Source organism: Channa argus, chromosome 21, assembly GCF_033026475.1.
Source record: "Channa argus isolate prfri chromosome 21, Channa argus male v1.0, whole genome shotgun sequence".
Taxonomy (NCBI): Eukaryota; Metazoa; Chordata; class Actinopteri; order Anabantiformes; family Channidae; genus Channa; species Channa argus.
Window position 1 is genome coordinate 8,221,430 of NC_090217.1, and position 16,303 is coordinate 8,237,732.

The 16,303-nt window shown below is 40.4% G+C and overlaps 1 protein-coding gene across 4 annotated transcripts in view; it reads right to left on the reverse strand.

Annotated features, from left to right (window-relative positions):
• Positions 1-143: 143 nt before the first annotated feature.
• Positions 144-16,303, reverse strand: part of iqsec3a (IQ motif and Sec7 domain ArfGEF 3a) — an 88,337-nt gene continuing 72,177 nt past the window's right edge. For 3 of the 4 annotated variants that reach the window (XM_067490471.1, XM_067490473.1, XM_067490474.1), the window contains 6 exons: positions 13,691-13,816; positions 12,443-12,542; positions 12,012-12,170; positions 9,003-9,095; positions 8,023-8,066; positions 144-3,723 (listed from right to left, as the gene is read on the reverse strand). In XM_067490471.1, the coding sequence (XP_067346572.1) occupies positions 3,169-3,723; positions 8,023-8,066; positions 9,003-9,095; positions 12,012-12,170; positions 12,443-12,542; positions 13,691-13,816 (1,077 nt within the window). In that variant the 3' untranslated portion in view covers positions 144-3,168. The remainder of the gene's footprint in view (positions 3,724-8,022; positions 8,067-9,002; positions 9,096-12,011; positions 12,171-12,442; positions 12,543-13,690; positions 13,817-16,303) is intronic. The other variant, XM_067490472.1, reaches the window with a different exon arrangement.

Here is a 16,303-nt window from a genome sequence, read left to right on the forward strand (position 1 = left end):
CTAATGTGTTAATTTTACTTTTATGTACTGTACATTTTGAATAAACTTTTTGTTGTAAAATTAAAATGTTAAATGATATGAGTCTGCTTTCATAGTGTGATGCATAGGGAAATCCAGGAACCAAAGCAAACCATTGTGGTAAATAGACTTAAATCATCTTTAATAGCATGTTGATATACTGCAGAGACAGGTAGAGAGGGATTTAAAGCCAACTCAGGGAGGTGATGTTTCATATCTTTTACACTCACTTTCCACCTGTCTATCCCTAAATATGTGTATTAATTTATTTATTTATTTTTACTAGTATGGAGCAAACACAGTTTTGGACAACCAGACAAGATCCACATCATTCATAAAGCAGTGCACTATATGGCAGAGCCCTTTTTTATGAAAGTTAGCCACTGCACTTCCATGTCATACGCTACAGTCCAAAAAATGCTACATAGGTTTCCTCTCAAAAATAAACCTGTGGCTTTCAGTGTTTTCATTGTTCTTCAAACACACACACACACACACACACACACACACACACACACACACACACACACACACACACACACACACACACACAGGTTAATCTCCTAAAACAATAAAACACATTCTTTAGTAGGAAAAACTTTGCATCCACAAACAAAAGGTAGAGAAAGAACAGGGAACAAAAAGTTTCACATTTGGCAAAAGGTGTCGAATTGCCACTGAAACAAACTGTATTAATTTCATCATTGAGCGGGTGTTTGTCATCATCCTTTTTTCATTTTTACAACATAACAAAAAAAAATAAAATTTGGCAACTCTGCCCAATGTGCTTTACAGCAAATTTAATCATGCACCAAAAAATGAATACTTTTGGGAATAAAAGGTTCAGTAGGCCTCCAAACTGATGTCATGCATGAGAAATTAATCACATTAGACCTCAATGTTAATTCAAACAAATAGGTGAATAATCCTACAATCATCATCTCATCAATGTTAAATCTTTAGTAGTAGAACTTCAAAGGGTATAAGCTCAGATTCATAAAGTAACCTTCATAAGTTGGTTTACAGTCAGTAAAAATATTAAAATAATTGTGATAGCATTTAATTTTTGAAAGTGGTTCCTCTCATTAAATAAGAATGATCTAAAAAACAATAATTGTCATGAACAAGAGAAACGTTTGGGCTGTATTGTAAGCAGCTACACCCACACACACATACATAATCATTCACACACATGCGCACACACACACACACAAACACATAACCTTTGCCACCCACAACAACAGCTTTCTTTCCTGCCACCTGTCTTTCCTCTGGTTGAAACCGTGAGTGGAAAAGGACACAACGATGAGATAGCAACCTCCCAGCAGTGGCTTTGTGGTTATAAATCAACAAATCAGACAGGCGGAGGGGTCAGATGAGAGCAAAGACATCCATCCCACAATACCTGGTGGGGCTTATGTTGAAAAGATGGACGCATTCAGGCTAGGCCACTCACTGACCTATTTCAGAATGGACACGTGACACAGCAATAGCATTTTGAAGGGGCCAAAGGTAGCTTGCTTGTTCTTTCTGACACTGCTTGAATGTGGTATTTACATTCTAGGCTCAGGTGAAAGAGAAAGAGATCAGATAATGCATTCTTTTTGTCCCATTCTTATTTAAAGCAGGCTAGCCAACAGCACAAACATTACCATTAATGCCGGCATTCACAATATACTGTGTGCATGTGTGTGTGTGTGTGTGTGTGTGTGTGTGTGTGCCTTTGCAGTTTTTGCCTTTTTGAAAATGTCAGAGTGAAAGGTTAGCATGGAAGAGAAAACAGTCACAAGGAGCTAAAACAAAACCTGGGAGTTGTACAAACAGAAAGAGACAATGTCTGGATTTATCCACTGACAGAAAACACACAAAAGTGAAATATGCTTCACGCAACCTTAAATAAACACAGATCTTGACCTTTAATAGTTGTAGAAGCATCTTCATGGAAATGCACGGCGACTTCCTGAGAAGCCCGAAGAAGCTTTTATAAACAGATGCCAGCACAGTGTGTTGTACGTTTATTACAGAAGAATGCTGAACTGTTTTTGGTTTAGGAAAATCCCAAACCGGGTTTGGCTGCTCAGATAATTAAAAAAAAAAAAAGTTCCCTCAATCAAAAAATAAATGTGGAAAGAATTCCTGGGAAGTGTAAGGGATAATAAGTGTAAAGCGTAAAAGACAAACATCAACAGGAGCATCCTGGGCTGACTTTTTGTTGTGGCAGCAATCCATGTGATTAGTTGCCTTTGTTTCCTGTCATCCATCACCGTGGAGTGATGGATGTAGCCAGAGTGTTTTCTGATGATAGAGAGCCACAACACAACAGAAGAGCATATGACAGCTTATCGGAGGATGTTGTTTTGTTTTGTTTTTTCATAATCCAGGGGAGCAGAGAAGAGACGGCTCTCCATCTCATAAATAAATCAGCAACAGCATGAACAGGGAAATAGCTTTTTATGAAATATCAGTTTTGTTATTATTTTTATTTTTTGTACTCCTTGAGGGAGAAGCAAGAAAGGACTATTTTCCTTTTTCTTTTATTCTAGCCCTAGCGTTTAAGTCAAGTGCAAAGAAGTCAGTTTTGTGGAGGCATATGTATTTTGGCACGCATTTTTCAGTAAGTGTCAGCTGTGCACGCACGCGCACATACAGCACGTTAGGCATGAGGTTTTAGATGACAAAAGCAAAGAGAAGCGCAAGGTCCTTGGAGTATGTTCTTCTGACACTGGAACAATCCAAAAAGGAAAAGAAAAAAGTGTGAGGGATTCACATATTTTTGATAATACTTGAAGGACAAGGAATCCGTCCAGGAAGTGATTACCTGTGAGTTTTTCTCTAGCAAGAGTTAAAACTGACCAAAAGTTATAGAAATTTGTTAAAACTACATAATATTTCAAAATACATGTGGAATCAAGTAAAACTTTATATATGCACGTTGTTTCTTTGTATCTCTTTTAAAATTTTGTGTTTTTATTTGACTTGATTTTTTTTTCTTTAAATATATGCATATTAGTGAGATTTCATTTTTTGATTATAGCTCTTTCATTGTATGTATATATGTACAGTATGTACTATTTGATACATAGGTGGGGTTTGGTGGAAGCGTGTGTGTGTGTGTGTGTGTTTCAGGGAAAGTAATACTATTTAACTTATTTACACCATGCTCCGAGAGCCACTTGGGGTCCGATGTAGACTGAGGCGGGGGTCTGGCGGTATATACTGGTGTGGGTGGTTGTAAGGCGGAGGTGGGGGAGGCAGCGGGGGCTGGTGGCCATCGTTGCCTTGGGAGCCGCCCGGCGAGCGGACCGGGGTGGACATGGCTGACTGACTGAGCTGGTGGTGGCTGTGGTGGTGATGCTGGTGCGTGGGCATTTGGCTGAGGAAGGCCTCCATGCGCCCGTGGCCGCTGTTGTCAAGCATGATGACCTTCACGATCTGCTGACACTGGATGAGTGTCTCGGGCCGCAGATCAGCCATGCTGACAGCAGGCTGGTGGTGCTGCTGGAGGTGGAGGTGGTGGGCCGGGGTGCTTGCCGCTGACTGCAGCTGTGGTTGCTGAGGTGGAGTTGCTGGCCCCTGGGTTAACCCCTGGGGCCCCCGCTGGAAAAGCAGCTCCCCCCGGTGGTTAAGAAGGGCCACGCTCTCGGGAGTCTGAGCCGTGGTGCTGCTGCTGAGCTGGTACGTCTGAAGCCTGTTGTGAATTGACACCTAGTTTAGAAAACAGCCAAGAGAACAGCATCAAATGTTATAAAACTGGTTCCTCCTCTATGATCCGTCAAGCCCTCTTTTTCTTTTTTGGGGGGTTGGTGAAGGCACAGCATACACACACGCACACACACACACAGGGCATGCGTGGGGGCTGAGGTGTTGGAGATTGGTGGAAGTGTAAAAATATTGTGATTACACTACAGTCCCTCCCCTCCACCCCCACAGGAAGCGGGAACCGTGTTGATTAGATGCTGGGGAAACCAGTGTGTGACTGGGGAACAGTGGTGGGAAATGGTGGATAACAGTTTTGGTGCAAAGTTACAGGTGGGCCCGGTGGTTCCAAAGGGGACACTGAGGGCCCCCGTGTCTCCCTTCCAAACCACTGTGTGGCGCTATGGTGACAGCGGACACGAGGAGACTTGGGGGTCGAGGTAACCAGAACAGAGACGGAGGTCAAACGAAAAAGAGGGCGGGGTGGAAGAAGAAGAGGAGAAGAGGTGAGCAGGCTGACAACCACAGGCATCCACAGGCAACACTCAACAGAATGCAAACCTCCAGATGTCACATTTGCCACTGAGCTCTGCTCTTTTACAGCGTTTTCTTGGCTCCCTGTTTTCTTTCGATTTCTGTTCCTTCATATTGTGCAGTAGCTTTCCTGGTACTCTCTTTATGTAGCCTAGTGTAGCAAGGTGAGACAGCATGTTTCCAGGACTGTTTCTCAGAAAGTGAGCACAATCAGCAATGCATACGCTGCACCAGCTGCGGATGTTATCAAGCCACCCAGTGGCCAATATCAGTTTTCATCAGCACCATATCTCTGATCCAGTAGGCCCCTACTCTACATGCTATCAGGCTTAGAGTGCCAACATCGTGAGATGTTCAAGTATTTTATTAACTCCAAATTATAATTTTCCACATACAGAATATGTGAGATTACTGGTCAATACCACCAAATTGTAAATGATAAGAACAAGGTCAATGGTGATTCTTCTGCATATAATAGATTTAAAGTGAAGTATCTGAGGTAACAAAAGTGCTTGTAGTGGTGTTTTACCATTTTACTCTTTTTACTTTACAGAAGCTTATGTAACTCCTGTGTGCACGAACCAATTACCATGTGCTTCTATTCAATCTGCCAGCCACTTGTTCTCCTTTATGACTTAACACATATAGGTTACTCCGAGGCAAACATCACTGAGCTCTGAGGTAGGTAACTAAAGAATAAAGATTTCTCTGACTTTCTGGTGCCTTTCAAAAGTTTGACTCCTCAGCAGAAACAACTACCAGTGAAAACAATATGGTCAAAACACAGAAACCCAGCTTTCCAGTGTTTTCTGAGAGGACTGATACCTTCATACTGAGTGTCAGTGAATGCAAAGTTAGAGAAATGTCTTGTCACTAGTAATGGAGCTTAAAATTAAGATTTTTGAAAGACTAGCATAGTAAACTCAGGAATCATTATACGTGGGCAGCTCTTCATTATTTTTACTCCAAATTAACCAATACATTATTTTTTAAGCAATGTATCAAAGAATATGTGAAATTTCTTTCAGCACAAATGTGATAATTTGATGCTGTTCTTGATTTTTGACTATAACTATATATAAAAGCAATTAAATATCTTAGCATGCCCATGTCTCTTTGGGGTCTGGTATATCAAGATGGACCATGTAGAAAAATATAATCAGTAGAATAATCACTAATGAAAATTATTGCAAGTTGCTGCCAGGGGTGTATAGTAAGGAAAATGTGGAAAAGGGGTCCCTGATAGCCACATTACCCAAGACAACTATAAACCTCCTTTAACCTCTTTTAAAAACACTACACAGTGCACTGCATTCTTATACATTTTATTTAAGAGCTGTGTCACTGTGGTTACAAATAGAACACTGTACGTGACTTTGACTGAAAAGTTGAGCTGGGATAAGCCAGCTGCTTTGACTACCTCCCTCACTTGGTTGACAGATTGGGTGGATTGGCTGCACCTGGGAGAAGCTGGCAGCACTTAAAAGGACAACAACCTACTGCAGCCTCTGTTTGCCTGCCTTTCCTCTTCTCTTAATACGGCTCATTTTGCTCTTTGTTGTAGCTTCTTATACATCAAAAACCCACAGATACTTCCATGTTCAAAACATGAGCTCCACCTGACTGATCCAGTCAAATTTATTTGTTAGCACTTTTCATACACGATAGGTTTTCTGTCTCAAAGTTTGGTGAAGATTACATTCATAAGAGGAGGGTTGGATAGTGATATGAGATGCTATTCTTATCAATAAAACAACTTTATTATGAAAATTGTTTCTAAACTAACAAGTTGAGAGTTTTCCACTAAAAGAAACTAAATTTAAAAAACTTGCTCTTGGTCTGCCTTCCTCACCTGTCAGTTGATTTTGATAAGTGTCTGCCGGATTACTGCATGTACATTTGCTTTACTTACTGACAATACAACTGTTATGCAAGTTTGCAAACAAGTTTTTTTTCTAGAATATTACTTTCAGTCCTTTCAGGGCAGGGTGCCAGGCCATTGTTTGCCTAGGTGACAGCAAGTTGTTTTGTATTTTCATTTATTTTGCTTGCTCTGAAAGAAATGACTGACAGTGACTCAGATGATAATATCAACACTCTCTCATATGAAGTCTGTTACCTGGACATAAGAACAATCCTCATTTTCAAAAGTATACTTTAGTGGTAAACCCTTGACTAATATTCTCAGAACTCTAGAATAAACAGACAATTTTTAAACCTATTCTTGCTGCCCTGAACCAGAATCTAACAGAACCTTCACACGCTTCTTGTCAAATGCTCTGATTAATAAATTGCTTTGGGATTCAGACTTCACTATATTTGTCCTTCAAACATAAGCAGGATTTCTCTGAGAGGTCTTCAAGATAAATGTGTTTCGACAGCTCCCCACCAGCCACTGACATTTACTGTAGGCTGCATGGCAGAGGGGAAGAGGGATGCTGAAGGTAGCTCAGACAACCGTGAAGCCGGACCTGAGGTGCAAACATGGGTGAAAAAATAGAGAAGAGGTAAAGTCCTCATATAATGGGAAAATACCACGCTTCTTTTGGATCGGAAGTGATCTGAAGTATACTGCAGGTTGGGTTTCATGAGATTTTTATTTTGTTTTTCCTCTTCCTGGTGTGGTTTTGTGTGGAGGTGTACACCCTGTGGTCTACAGCATAAAATCACAGATCTTACGGTCTAGTATAAGAGACTATCAAGCTCTTTAAAATGAAAGTTGATCATATCTCCCTAATATCAGCACTTAAAGGCTGTTAAAGCCAAAAGAGAAAGCTCGTGTATACATAAAATAAACGAGCATCCAACATTCTTTTGCCTTTCATGTGCAGCAATGAAGCCGTGTTTGCTCTGCTGTAATTGTCATTCTACAGGCATTTGTGGCTGTGAAAATGAAATGGCTGTGCAGCCTTTAGGTGTGAAGTATACGCAATTATGTCTCTAACCAGCTCCCGAGTACAGATTTACAGCCTCACGTGTTACCAGTAAGCTGTGTGGACTTAAAAAGCCAGTTTTGGCTTTTCACTCATACTCCTCCACTCTACTGCCACGGAAAAGACTAGGAAAGGTCATTCATGGCCTTAGGACAATCATTTCAAAGCCCCATGGGTACTGTAGTTCAGCTGGCTCTCTCGCCTGCACAAATTGCATGAACGTCTCTCTTGGAGGTCTGGCGAGGGGTTGGGAGGCAGCGACTCCGGGTCAAATGAGCGTTAAATTGATCAGCCTGCGTGTTACAGTGTTTATTAGGGTCTCAGTGTTGAATGTGGGCGCACACACACACACACACACACACACACTCTCTCTCCACACACCCTCTGATTTCAGCTACTTTTAGCTGAGGCTGCTTTTTATTTTTTGTGAAGTGCCCTAAAGAAGCCACAGTTTCTGCATGAGCATGTGAAACTAATTACCACCTTCTCTTTTTTTAGGCTCACAGATAACATTTAAGCCTCCAAGTTGGGTGCAAAATGGATGCAAAAGGCAAGTTGAATCTGTTCTAACTGCTGTGAGATTTTAAATGAATTCCAGGAGTTTCTTTGTCTAGTACTTTGTTTGTTGGGTTACCTCACATGCCCGCAGCAGTCTACCCGGCAGCACTCGTTCTCTCATGCACTCTTCACCCACTCCTGCTTGACGCCGCTAGTCCTAAAGATACAGAATTCCTCGGGATTTATCCTATCTCATGCTGCCTTGATAATGACACACTAGTCTGACTCTCACTGCACTGACTTACCTGATGTTTGGGACATAGCCCTATCACTGAGCACTTACCTCTACTGCGTTGTGTCCGCTTCTGTCATCTACCTCCTTGTTTCCTGAAGGTGTGAAAAAAATGACAGAGAAAGAAACAAAAGTGGCAGCAGATTGTTTGTGTTAAACAGTAATTTTCTCTTTTACCATGTGTTCAAATACTATTAGGAACAAGATGTAAACTCCAGATAATTATTATTAAGTCAAGTTGAGGCCAGAAATTAGATATTTATTAAACTGCATTCACAGAGTCACTTTTCATTTCCTGTAAATATCATTTCAGAGATATATTGGATTTTTTGGGAAAACATATTTGGCAAGGTGAATTTCCTATCTAGTGTAAAAGTTTTAGTTAATTTATATAGAAAGAGCATTTCCCCCCAAGATTTAGATGTCAGTGGCTAAGCCCTGATCTTAATTGAAATGAGGGAAGTTAAACTTGAGTAATTTCAGCTAAATGTGTTACCTGAAAAAGCAATACCTATTGTAAAGGTGAAAATATGGACATTACTGTAAATGAGGCAGAAATAGAACCTCTGCTGTTTGCAAAGTAGGTTTTCTACACTAAGCTGATACAAAGAATCCAAACGTGGATTGACAGAACCAAATCTAATTGCCAACAAGCTACAGCAGATTAAAATCTGCTACAGTAGGTAACAGCTAAATAGACCAAACAAGAAACCTGATTTTGTCCACATCTGCTTGAGATCAGGCTAAAATTAAAATTGTTTTAGTAGTGTATTTGCATACATGCATGCTGGGAATGAGCAACTTTCTAAAGAGGGGCTGGGGTCTGCAAACAGTGAATCCCTTCACTTATATTACTAACAATCTCTGTACAGCACACATCTTAAGTTGTTTTCCCATGTAAAGCTCCATTAAAAAGAGAACTTATTTTTTCATTTGATCAGTTCATAAAATGGCAGCAGGAACATCTTTGCACCTTGGGACAAGGGCTTGGCAGGGGATTTTAAAATCAAACAGCGATAGTGCACACACACCTGATGGGGAGCCCTGTTTGCTGCGCAGCTCTAACTGTGTGCCATTGTTCTTTACTGAGTGTGTCTTGGCTCCCTGCTGCTTTTCCAGCTCCCCTGCAGGGAACAGAAGACAGACAAGATCATCATCATAATCACCATGACAGTGAGTTAAAGAGGTAGACAGATAGATAGATAGATAGATAGATAGATAGATAGATAGATAGATAGATAGGCATGGGTAAAACATTAACTTTTTATTTTCTGAGAGACCACACACACAGTCTTGTTGCCTCTCTGCATCCCTCTAATTAAACTTCACACTTGATGGTAATTGCATGTCATTTCTAATCATGATGACTAAATGTTGTTTTGTCTCTGACACCATGCTGCATTCTAATTTTGATGCAGAGCCACAAAACTGCCAGGTGAAACCTTAAGGCTGCAGTACAGAGTGTTCTCCAGCCATTTTTGGTACAAGTGTGACACAAATGTGACAGAAACAGAGCACATCCTCATTTGTATATTTTAAGAGATCAGATTACACTGTACATTGGTTAAATAGTAACTTACTTTTTCCATAATCTCCCAATAGTCTGTTTAATTAGAAGCAACTGTGCATTTTTATACTGGTTAAAGTCAGGTGAGCAGGCTAAAATATGAAATACTCTCTCTCAGCCAATCAAGAATGCAATGCATTTCTGAAAATTTCAGATCACTAGCATAATTCTTTATTTAATTTATATTTACTTTTATGTCCTTACTCAGGAATATTAACCAAGGTAACAGCCTATAGTGCTTTTATTTTTACAGTTGTGCATATGTTTTATATACTATGGCCATACTTTTCTGGTGGCACAGTTAAGAGTGAGTGAGTATAACAGCTACATGAACATGGGAAAGGCATCTCCAGATAAAATATTTCTTCTTCCTTACTCAAAAGGTTTTTTTGCCAGAAAAATGTAACAAAGTGTAAAAGCCCTTAAAGAACAAATGAAGATGTGGCCATTGTCTGTGACCATTTAAATTCATGTCTCTAGTGTGTGTCTCTTGCACTGGTCTGTGTGTGTTTGTGTACACAGATGCTGTCTATTCCTGCTCTACTCTAGAGGAAGAAATATGTTCCTTCTGACAACCACTGCCTATCTCCATATGCTGTTGACTGCTCTCCCCAGGCGGCTGGCCCTCCCTCTCTGTGAAGGGTAATGCAGTTGCGTCAAACCCCAGCAGGGATGCTCTCTTTTGATGCCCAGTGGCAGGAGCCAGGCACTGAGTACTCAGGTTTCCCATGCATGTCTAAGTATGTTCAAGGCTTATTGTCTGGAGAATTTCATACGCACACAAGCCAGAAACAACTCTGATGCCTGGCTGCTTTCAGGAGCACTAGTCGAAAAATACAACCTACACAAACAACATAGAGTCAGCAAATTAGACAACAACTGATGACTTTTAGCTCATGTGTACTATCTGAGAACCTATCCATCCCTACAGAGTATCTAAGAATCCACTGTATTCCTCCATTTTCCAAGATTATTATTGATTTGGTCCCAAATGCAATAGGATGCTGACATTTCTTTAGTTGCAGGCTGCAGCAGCATACATTTCACCTGATCATCTCCGGAATAAATGTTGCTTGTTGTGTAATCTACTGTCTTAGTTTGATTTAGATTTCTAGTTTATTAAAAAGTTAGCTTATTGTTAAACCTTAAAAATGTATGTCAAGTGTAAACCTTAGTCTTATTAGGTTTGCATGGTTTATTTGAATATTGTTTGTAGTTCAAAAGATTCGGAAAATCAGGAGGAGTCTGATTCTCTGGGCGCAAGGGACAAGGCCAAAAGTTCAAAACTGGATTAACCTGATATTTGGGCCCTCAGGCAGCACTGCATTAAAAACAGGCACGATTCTCTACTGGACATCACTGCGTGGCCTCAGGAACACTTCCAGAAATCCCTGTCTGTAAACGCAGTTCACTGTGCAATCCACAAATGTAAGTTAAAGATGAATCATGCAAAGAAGAAGCCATATGTGAACACGATCCAGAAACACTGCCGTGTTCTCTGGGCCAAAGCTCATTTAAAATGGTCTGAGGCAAAATGGAAAACAGCTCTATGCTTAGATGAATTTGAAATTCTTTTTGGAAAAGACACCATGTCCTGTTGACTAAAGAGGAGACGGACCATCCAGCTTGTTATCAGCAGACAGTTCAAAAGCCTGCATCTCTGATGGTATGGGGGTGCATTAGTACCTATGGCGTGGGCGGATTACACATCTGGAAAGGCACCAGCTATGCTGAAAAGTACATACATGTTTCAGAGCAACATATGCTCCCATTCACATGTCTCTCTCAGGGAAGGCCTTGCATATTTCAGCAAGACAATGCTAAACCACATACTGCATCCCTCACAAAAGCACAGCTTCACAAGAGGAGGTCCAGGTGATGAACTGGCCTGCCTGTAGTCCAACAGAAAACGAAAAAAATGGCAACAAAAGCCCAGGACTATTGAGCAGCTAGAGTCCTGTATCTGACACAAAGGGGACAACATTTGTCTCCTAAAACTCTAGAAACTGGTCTCCTTACTTCACACTTTTACACCGTTGTTAAAAGAAGAGGGGATGTTACACAATGGTAAACATCACCTTGTTCCAACTATTGAGATGTGTTGCCTCCATCAAATTCAAAATAAGCTGATATTTTCCATGAAATGGTAAAATATCAGTTTCATCATCTGATGTATTGTTTATATTCTATTGTAAATAAAATATGTGTTGAGATTTGTGTTTTACACATTGTCCCAATTTTTTTGAATTGGGGTTGTACATAAAGCTGGACACTCCTTAGGTCTATTCGATTTTGTAGCCACCGGCCTACTTCCATCCACAGAACCAAATCTGTTTCTTACAAAAGTGTCTCCTTCATCAATGAATAACACAGTGTACAGAAGGTCCTAGAGGACATGGGCAAAGACAGACACACTGACAAAAACAGACAAACAGAGCAACATTAAAAGGCGAATTTAAGAGTTGATACTTACACTCTATGCGGATCTGCTCCATCTCTGACACCTCTGCGATAGATTCCTTCAGGTCTTCAACAAACTTCAGCAGCTCCTCTGCACTTTGGGCACAGAAGTTAAGTATCTGCTTCTTCTCAGAGCCAAACGGTGAGAGGATTGTGATGCCATGAGGGTAGTCTGTGGAGCAGACGTTGACTTGTTGAAACAAAAGTATAAAATGTGTACTGTATGCAGTGAACTGTCCTGAACTGTACTTAGGTGTGAAAATTGTATAAAAGACCTAAAATGTCAACTTGAACAATTTAAACTATGTTCTCCTTTCCAAACATTAGTATTATGCGTCAAACATTTAGTTTTTGTTTCAATCCTTAAATTGGTTAGAAGTTGTTTGTTGTTGGTGTATAACTTTTTTGAATTCAGCTGCCTGCAGAGAACACAGTCTGACTTACATTCATTTTCAAACAGCTGGAACTGCATGCCAAAAAGGCCCATAGCTTTGCAGAAGGTATAGGCTGCAGAACTCTTCTTCTTTGGACATAGCTTTAAGATCTGCAGGCAATGGGCAAAGAAATAAGAAATTAGTGAAACAACTTTAAATGACATGAGTGGCTATAAAATTATTTTGCTCTTGGAATCTGTCACTGAGATTTCCTGATCAGAGAAGAACTTCAAAGGGCAGCTCGAGGAAAAAAAGTCTTTGATCATTTTAAAATTCACTCAAAAGCTAATATTAATGTACACTATCACCTTCAAAGTGTTTCAGATTGCTCTAATATGAGGATGGATTAGCAAATCTGTTTTGCAGCCACTACTGTGAGGTATAATTTACCGGCAAGGAGTATTAAAACAATATATCAAGTTGCCACTACTTGACATGTTCAACAGGGGCCAAATTCAAAGAAAAGTCCAGATCTCTTTCATTGTGCAATAAAATACATCAAAGACAATTTCGGCCAGCTCTCTAAGCTGTCGCTGGAATATATCGCACCACTGAGTTTTAGTAGTAAATGAACAGAATTCTACTGTGATGCCGGAAGATAAACTTTCTTAGCCTCTTACTGCACAATTGGCCTTTTACCCTCCTTTTCCTGCAGCTACCAATTACTTTTCAGCTTGAGCAGAAAAAGGAGGGGTAAAATAGCCACGCTGCTCTTTCTTTTGTTGCTCTCTTGGAACGAGATCAACATTTGACATCATTATAAAGGTAGTTAAACACCTTGGATAGATAACTCTTATGTGGCTCCTAATGAGCCCATTAATTATGCTCAACCATAAACCTTTGATGATTCCCTATTGTATAAGTCTTTGGGCTGAGAGAGCAGCTTTTCTGTGCTGCGCCCCATGTGAAACAAAAGTTTGGTACCTGCCCTTAAAGCTGTTGTGACTGATCTCTGCTTAAAAGTGCACCGTAACACTGCATTTGCTACTATCTATTATTAAAAGAAATGTCTGGAAAGACCCAAGTTCTGAAACAAAATAAAAGAAGAGAGGGAGCCTGCAGGAAATGGCTCACAGTCGAAGTAGGTGATGGTGCATTGCGGCTGTCACAACAGAATAAGCAGCTTTAAGACTCAACTGAGCCATTGGAGGGTTTGTTTAAAGAAAACTAAATGTGTGAAAGGGAGAGAAAAATATACAGTAAATTATTACTAAATCTTTTATGATTCATGATAAAATAGGGCTGTTTGCATATTTACCACAAGGAGATCATTAAAGAGGAAGACTTCTCTCTGGTGTGCTGCCTGTTTTTGGGCCTTGTTGACGTCTGTCACCTCAAAAAGGCGACTACAGCACACCAGCCTTCTGTGAGGAACAGAGAGGACCTGCAGAGAGAGAAATGCAACCAGGTAAAAGGAGATCTTCCGTCACCGTGCTCACAGGACAGAGATGAAGCGAATCCCTTGAGGGGGGGGACTTTTGAAGCAAAAGTTGGAGAATTTTATAGGCTGTAGTAGAACAGTACATATTATTCATTAGCCTGAGAGGTGCAAGTATTGAAAACACAAATCGATCTAACTGGTTTTTCGACAAATATTAACAGTGCCCCACCGGGGACTTTTGTGCGTTTTAATATTCCTTACTGGGCTGTGTTTTCCTTTTACTCCTTGCATGTGAGACACAAAAATTACCCCATTTTTAAGAACTGAGGTGGATTTTGAAGACCGAAACCTACTTTCAATTAGCTGGTTTTGCATCTTCAAAATTAATGAAATGACTGAGCTAAATATTAATGTATTGATGTAAGGCAATGGGGAGCTGACATTTTTGTAGAGCAGTTGAAGCAGTTTTAAATGTACAGTTTCACAAAAAGATACCAGATTTGGTGAGACTTGTTAAATTTAAAAGGGAGCCGTTGTCCCAGTCATTGAAAACATTTATGAGTTGCTGCCAAATTGAAAGTAGATTTGCAGTTTACATCTTGCCGTTTAGTTATTGGCTCTTACACAGGATTAGCAGGATTAGCCAAGGTGGTGGCAGTATAACGCTTCACTTGGAGGTTTAATGTAACAAATGTTACAAAATGCTGCAGTTGTGTTGCTAGAGGCCTGGCTTCTGCTCTTGGACTCAAGTGTTTTTCCAAGTTTAAGCAGATTACACAGCAAAAAATGGCTCATTGCCCTTGGAGAGGGATCTAATCACGTTCCCACATCTCCACACTCTTGTCTCGTCCAGCTCTCTGCTGCGGAAAGTCTAACAGCAGCCGAGTGACAGTCGATAGATGTAGATTAGATTTCCTCTTAAAATACAAATATACACACGGCCTCGGTTTCTTACTGTGCATTTTCAGACTTTATTCCCTACAGGGGCTGTGGACGTTTTCCAATGCAGTGGGTATACACACAGGCTCTGTCTCTTTCTCTCTGGCTCTCTCATCACTGCAGGGTATACCAACTCCCACCCAGTCTGTCACAGCCAGCCTGCTTTCTCATTACACTAATGTCAGAAACATGTAACGACATCATTAGCCCGAAACGCCTCCTGCTCATTCTAAAAAGTCATTTCCTGACAGAAAATTAAGGAACAGCTTGACGAGACAGAGTTTGTCAATATATTTCTAGACAAATAAATTGTACTGCTAAAGAACAATTTATTCTGCAAATGTATTTGTCATCAAATATTTAAAAAACAATTTGAGGAAGAAAACATTTGGTTGTAGATATCTTATGACAATGAAGTGGAGCCCTTACATTTACACCAGCCAAAGTCTAAAATGTCCAACAACAATTTCCTCACGGGGATCAATAACGTAGTTAAATCAATAATCGATAACACGAGCACCCTGACCTCTGCTGTGACAGTGTTTCTAAGAGTGAAACTTTACTTTAGTCTGTCTTTTTATAGTAAATGGCTCCAATGGGCGGTAATAGTCACTTCCCGTCACAACAATCCATCATTGTTTTGGCTATGACAACATTCCTTCTGTCATCCTGTGGCTTCTCATCCATCACTGAAAGACATTTAAGGTAGAGGCCAAAAACTTAATGATGGCGACAGTCCTTTCAATGTCAGAGTTCCAATGTCATTCGGAAAGTCAACCCGAGATTAAATTGAAAAACTAATTAAAAAGTGAATTTAAAGTGAAATGTATTCAAGCAGTGGTTCATGTTATGATTGAACAGGGAGCAGCATGAGACAAGTTGATTAATGTGGCTCCAGAGCCTACAGTTACAAAATGACAATGTGCTGATAGGACCAATACCGTTGTCCCCCAGAACTATGGCTGCTGGCATGACTAAAAATCCCAAATCATTATTGATCCTTAAAGCAGATTTAAAGAAAACATTTCAAACTGGCTCCTGCACAGTGGGCGAATGCAGTATGTTTTGAAGTGTTGAATATGCAACATTCTCCTGTGGGGTGTAGAACTAACTCAGCAACTTTATGTTTCATAAATAAAGGATTGGAAGGCTTTGGTGCACTGATACAAATCAAGTGGAATTCCCTGAACTGCATTTAAAAGCCCTTTCAGTGTTATGAGTGGGCACGGCAGCACATTCCCACATGAATTGGTGTAAAATCATGTCAGTTTTATAACTTTAGCGAAATACTTCTGCCTCTGAGTGTCTTTGTTAAGTCTGAAACACATGCAACTTCACACACAACAAATTAACACAATGGTCAAAAGTCAGTGTGAGCATGGATGGATTCCTGAATCCCATGAGGCCCGTGAGGTCAGGGGGCACTGGGACGTAATGGGAGTTACTGTTAGCTGTTACTGCTTGAAAGGGCTCATTCATAAGACAGAAAATGGCTTTAAAGAGGTGCACAACAACCACAAAAAGCTCCAGAATGATTCAATGGGGGGACCC